The sequence below is a fragment of the Carcharodon carcharias genome, chromosome 33 (genome assembly GCF_017639515.1).
Source record: "Carcharodon carcharias isolate sCarCar2 chromosome 33, sCarCar2.pri, whole genome shotgun sequence".
In the NCBI taxonomy this organism is placed as follows: Eukaryota; Metazoa; Chordata; class Chondrichthyes; order Lamniformes; family Lamnidae; genus Carcharodon; species Carcharodon carcharias.
This window is the reverse complement of record NC_054499.1, coordinates 8,654,932-8,660,968: the sequence shown is the minus strand read 5'-3', so window position 1 is coordinate 8,660,968 and position 6,037 is coordinate 8,654,932. Positions and strand designations below refer to the sequence as shown.

At 46.0% G+C, this 6,037-nt stretch overlaps 1 protein-coding gene across 3 annotated transcripts in view; it reads left to right on the top strand.

Annotated features, from left to right (window-relative positions):
• Positions 1-1,832: 1,832 nt before the first annotated feature.
• Positions 1,833-6,037, top strand: part of LOC121272179 (schwannomin-interacting protein 1-like) — a 30,332-nt gene continuing 26,127 nt past the window's right edge. For 2 of the 3 annotated variants that reach the window (XM_041178684.1, XM_041178683.1), the window contains exons 1-2: positions 1,833-2,028; positions 4,478-4,960. In XM_041178684.1, coding sequence (XP_041034618.1) covers positions 4,493-4,960 — 468 coding nt within the window. In that variant the 5' untranslated portion in view covers positions 1,833-2,028; positions 4,478-4,492. The remainder of the gene's footprint in view (positions 2,029-4,477; positions 4,961-6,037) is intronic. The other variant, XM_041178685.1, reaches the window with a different exon arrangement.

The window sequence follows — 6,037 nt, the reverse complement described above, 5'->3', positions numbered from 1 at the left end:
CAGTTTGGGCATCAGTCCATGTTTCCACACAGTATCATAGGCTGAGGAAAGTTCTATGAAAGTGGCTTCAGCCTTGAGCTTGCGATGAAAACCAGCCCCAATATGGTGATAGCAAGGACTATAACTAACTGCATTGCGACATAAAGCCAGCTTGCTTTTGGGGGAGGGATGAGTTGGTGATGAGGATATTTCTTAAATGTGTCACTCCCAGGAGCTTATAGGTTGTACAGAGCAGTGAATGGGGCCTGTAGCTCCCAGGCTCATCTGGCTTCCCTGGTTCTAGCAGGGCTATTACCATCGCCTCACACCAGTTTTGTGGAATGTGGCCATTCTTCCCCACAGTTGAGAAGAGAGACAGTAGCCATTGTATTGCCAGTGGGCCAAGAAGGTGCAGGAAGTCCAATGGGATACCATCTTTCTCAGCAGCTTTGCCCCTTTGTGTGGTTGTTAGGCCAGCATCCAGTTCCACGAGGGTAAAGTTGACAATGTGGAAGACTCTGGACAATTCACCATTGTGCTTGTGGTTGCACAAACAGTAAATGACTGATCATTTAATTTGGATGGGGTTGGTTGACAGAGGGACATTATCTGGAACACCAGAAGAAGCTCCTGCGATTCTCACTTACTGACATGGATACTTTCCGTCCAGCTGAATAGACGATCGGCCTTGATTTAACATGTCAGCTAAAAGATGGCGTCTCTGACAGTGTAGCACTCTCCAGACAGTGATAGGGATTGTCAGCCTGGATTCTGCCCTCAAGTCTCTGGAGCAGGATTTGAACTGGGACTCGAGCTTGAGATGTCTTGGGTTTCAGATGGACTAGCAAAGGCAACACGCCCCACCTTATAGTTCCCTTCCCCTTGAAATGATGAAGCCAGGCCAACACTCAACAAAAGACAGTCTCCAATCTTGCACAATTGGCAATAGGTTCAGAATGTGTACAGTCTATGGAATGAGGGGTCTCTGGCTCTTCACTTCTCTCCCCGTGGTCTTGTCTGTACCCAGATGTCCCTGTAAGGGGAGCACGTAATGTCCACTCAAGCCATTTGACCAGGATATTGAGTTTCACAGACAAATAATATTGTGGATTACCATTGTACATCTCTATAGCTCATTATCATTGTTTCAATGCTCTTCTGCCTGGCCTCCTCTTGTTTGTAAACCAAACCACATCCAAAACTGCCCTACCCCATATCATAACTTACAGCCAGCCCCAACCCTGTGCTCACTGACCTGCTTCGGCCACCAGTTCAGCAATGCCTTGATTTTAAAATTCACATCCTTGTTTTCAAATCCCTCCACAGCCCCGTTCCCTCCTTAACTCAATAACCTCCTTCAGCCCCACACCCTCTGCGACCTCTGTGTTCCTCCAATTCCACCCTCTTGTGCATCCCCCCCTATTTCCATTGCTCCACCATTGGCCGCCTTGACTTCGGCTGCTTGGCCCCTAAGCTCTGGAACTCCCTCCCTAAACCTCTCCACCTCTCTCTCTCTTCCCCCCTTTCAGAAGCTCCTTTTATTAAAAAAAACACCTCTCTGCTGAAGCATTTGGGGCCTGTCCCAATATCCCCTTAGATGTCTGGGTGTCAAATTGTGTCTGATAGCTCCTGTGGAATGCATTGGGAGGTTTTACCACAATATTAAACGTGCTAACGGCAAGTTGGCTTTTCTTAATAATTACATTAGTGATGAACTGCTCATAGCGTTTGTTGAAGCTAATTTTCTGTTTACTGACACTGGGAGCAACCCTGATTGAAAGATTAACGCGTGAGAACTCAATTATTGCTGGAGGGGGTTGGAAAGTGACAGCTCCCTAACTCTGGAATGAAGTGGGAGGAGCTAGACAGGGGAAAAAAAGTTGGAAAGGAACTGAAACAGTCTGATTTCATAAGTTTAAGAGGAAGGGGATCAGGAGGTTGGTGTGAGTTGGCTGCATTTGGGCTGGGTCGGTCTGCAGTTTGTGAGGCAAGGGAGGATTGAAGGATAAGGAGAAACTGACAGCCGGGAGTGAAATCTACATCCCCCTGGTGAGTTCTGCGCTTCGGAATGAAAAAATCACCAGACAGGGTGAAACTCCGTGTGGACCCGGAAGTTACACGGGACTAAATGAAATTAACTTTAAACCATTAAGACGCATATATGTGTGTGTTTAAAAAAGCACGAACGTTGGGACTTCCTGCAACTTCTACCAGTGAAGAAGTTGGCCCGATTACAGTTGTGAGCTGTTTTCGTTTGGAAACTGAATTGTGCTCAGTGACAAGTCAAGCAATTTAAAACCGCTTCACGTTTCAGTAGAAGTAGGGTCAACAGGAACGACGTTTTTTTTTTATATATATATATTCTCTCTGTTCATGCGAGCCTGCTCCCCACCCCTCCCTTCCTTTACCCAGTTCTCAAGACTGTGGGACCATCCTCCACTGTGTGTGACTCGTCTATTGAAAGTTGTCACATATATTCCCCTCTCTTCCTTGTCCAGATTGTCTTCAAAACTGGGCAGTTTGCGCCCAGTCTCTGCAAAGCTGTTCGCTGAGTGCCAGTCACCTCTAGTTGTGAACATGTGGGTGGGAGTGACACTCCTAGTGCCGGTACCAAGGGGGTTCCACACTGTCAGCCTTTCGGATGAGACATTGAAACCAAGGCCCAGTCTGCCCTCTTGAATAGCCACTATTTTGAAGAAGAGTAGAGTTGGTGGGGAGCTCTCATCAGTGTCCTGGGGTCAACATTTATCCCTCAACCAGTATTGCTAAAAATCAGATTATCTAATCATCACATTTCTGCTGTGCACAAATTGTCTGCCACATTTTTCTATGCTACAACTTCGTTGACTATAAGGTACTCGGTGATGGCCTGAGGTTGTGAAAGGCACTATATAAATGCAAGTCTTTTTCTTACAACCCATTTATTGAGGGGTTTTAAAAGCTTGGGTTATGTCCTCATTTCATTCGTGAATCGCTTCGCTCTAGTTATAAACTTATGCAGCCTATTCTGGTTTCCGCCCTTGGAGGTAATAGTTTCTCTGCACCTACCTGATCGTATCCTTTTAAAGATTTTAATCAGATCACTGCTCAAATTTTCTGTAATCAAGAAAATGCAAGCCAATTTAAAGCAAACTGTCCTCTTAACTTAACCCTGAAAGCCCTGGTCTCATGGTCCATCTTGTTTGTGATGTCTCTCTGAAAGAGCTCATCCTAATCCCTACCCCCCTGTCCTTTCACCTCACCATTTCTTTTCCAAATATTTCACCCCTTAGAACAACTGGTTCTTTATCCTGCTGCTGCCATTTTTTTTCCACGTGGAACTCGTGATCTAACATCCTTTGGACCCACGACGTTCCGACTAAATGATCTCTTTAACCTCCTCCAGCCCTACAACACTCTGAGATATCTGCACTCCAATTTCACATCTCGAATTTCAAATACTCCACCAGTGGTGGCTGTGTTTTCAGATCCCTGGACCCTAAGCTTTGGAATTCATTCTTTAAACCTGTCCGTCTGTTTCTCTGTCTGTCTGTTTCTCTACCTCTCTCCATCGCTCTCGCTCTCCTCCTTTTTAAGATGCTCCTCTTTGACCAAGCTTTTGGGTATCTGTCCCAATATGTGGCTCAGTGTCAGAAATGCTTTTATTGATAGCTCTTTTGTTAAACACTGTGGGAAGTTTGAGTGTCAGTTGCTAGATAGTACAGAACTTAAATATTGCTGAAAAGAGAGACATGCTGCTGAAGCTTTTTATCTTGCACTCTACAGGACAAATGCAAGAATGCCAAATTTCAAACAATCACAACAATTTATACGACAGGAGAAAAGGGTATTGATTAGGCAAGGCATTGCCATGGAGAAAGCAATAGGGAACTATAGGCTCCCCAAGCTCCCGGGTAATTCAAAAAAGGGGCCAGACTTAAACAAATTCCTTTTGTTTGCAGAGAATGAGTCCCTGTGTGTGAAGATATGTCACTTCTAGCAAAAGAAGTGACCAAAATTGGTTGCTAGTGTAGCTATTGGCACATTCAGAGTTGTTCAGCAAGTGCTGCCCAATCGCAGAATCACATCGAAAAGTGGACAAGATAATCAGTTGAGTTTGTAACATGGCTCATTTACGCTTGCTAGAAGCAACATACATTCACATGCAGGAACTCATTCTCTGCAAACAAAAGAAATACCCAGGAGCTTGGGGAGCTTATAGTTCCCCGCTGCTTTCTCCATGGCAACACCTCAGCCAGTCAGAGTCGACTTGCCAATCGGCATCCTTTTCTCCTGTAAAATAAATTGTTGCGATTGCTTGAAATTTTGTATTCTTGCATTTGTCCTGTTGAGCAAGATGAAAAACTTCAACAACATGCCTCTGTCTTTTCAGCAATATTCAAGTGTTACTATGTCAAAGGTGCCATATAAATGCAAGTTGGTAATGAGAAAATGCTACCCACTGATCCACAGTTGCTTCTCTAACCTGGTGTCCCTTCTCCTCCTCCCCCTTCTTAAGCTCTAGAAGTATGGTATGGATTCAGGAGGAGAATTGCTCAGTTCCCTGATATCTCACTCGGACTCCAGTCAATCACAGCTCATCGAGCAGAAGCCACTGGCAGGACCAGGATCCGGTTCCTCCGACGACGATGAGGGCTTTCAGGACTGCGAGCAGAAGACGCCTGAGGGTCAGGGAGATGCGAGTCAGAGGGGTTTGGAAGCCTCAAGGGAGTCAGACGGCCTCCTGGTTGGAGGGAGCAGTGCTGCCAATCCAGTAGAGGGCCTCTCGGCGCCGAGGAACAATAACACCCCAGCAGCAGCTCAGCCAACCAAGGCTCCTCCAACGCCGGGGACCTTACTGCCAGATGAAGCAGGGAATGATATGCCCATCATGGACTGGGAGGCCTTAGAGAACCACATCGCTGGCCTTCAGCTCCGGGAGAATGAGAAACAGGCACGAGAACAGAGCCGCAACCCAACCGTTGTGGCCACAGACCATTTGGTGAGTGGACGTTCGCTGGGGTTTTGGTCAGTTATGTGTCTGATACCTGGAAGTTCGCTGCAAGAGAGCTTCTGAACCAATCGAGACCGGAATCTAAAATATAAACAATGCTGGAAACACACAGCAGGTCTGGCAGATTTTTTGGGATGGACAGATTTTTGGTGCCTCAGGAAATCGAGGGATATGGGGATGGGGATGGGAGCAGGAAAGTATAGTTGAAGCCCAAGATCAGCCATAATCGTATTGAATAGCAGAGCAGGCTCGAAGTGCCACTCCTGTTCCTATTTCTTGTGTTCTTTGTGGCAGCATCTGTGCAGAGAGTAAAACATAGTTAATATCTCGGTGGGGGGTGGGGTAAAGGTGGTGGAGAACTGCTGAAGTAAAAACAGAAAATGCTGGTAAAACTCAGCAGGTCTGGCAACATCTGTGGAGAGAGAATTAGAGTTAACAACTGGAGTCTGTTTGACCCTTCCTCAAAGCCAATTGCCATCTCCTTTTGCCTTACACCACAATCCCTTTTTTGTCTTCTAATCTCTCCTGCTTTCCACCCTATCCCTTTTGTTCTTAATTCTTCTCTCTCCTTTCTCTTCCTCTGTACTTGCTTAAAACCCTGTTGCATCTTGAACGTTTTCCAGTTCTGATATATGTATGTCTCTCTCTCTCTCTCTCTCTCTCCTCTCTCTCCTGAATGATTGCAGCAATTTCAGTTTTTATCTCAGATTTCCAGCGTCTGCAGTATTTTTCCTGTTTTTTGCTATAACCAGTGGGAAAACCATACGGAGGTGTCCGAGTGAGCATCTCTCCCTCAGCCCTCCCACTTAAGCCCTGAGAATCTAAGCTCAAGTTGGCAAGAGTCGACGTTGAGGAGGCCCACACACCTGTGTGAAGGGAACTGCATGGGTTCAACCGCCTCATGTCGTTCAGCTCACTAGCAAACTATCCAATGCCTGTCTATCCTAGTGAGACACTTGCTCCATGGAGTCTATGCCTCCATTAGCAAGACTAGTTTTGCTGAAAATAGAGACATGCTGTTGAAGCTTTTCATCTTGCACTCATCATGAGAGATGCAAGAATGCC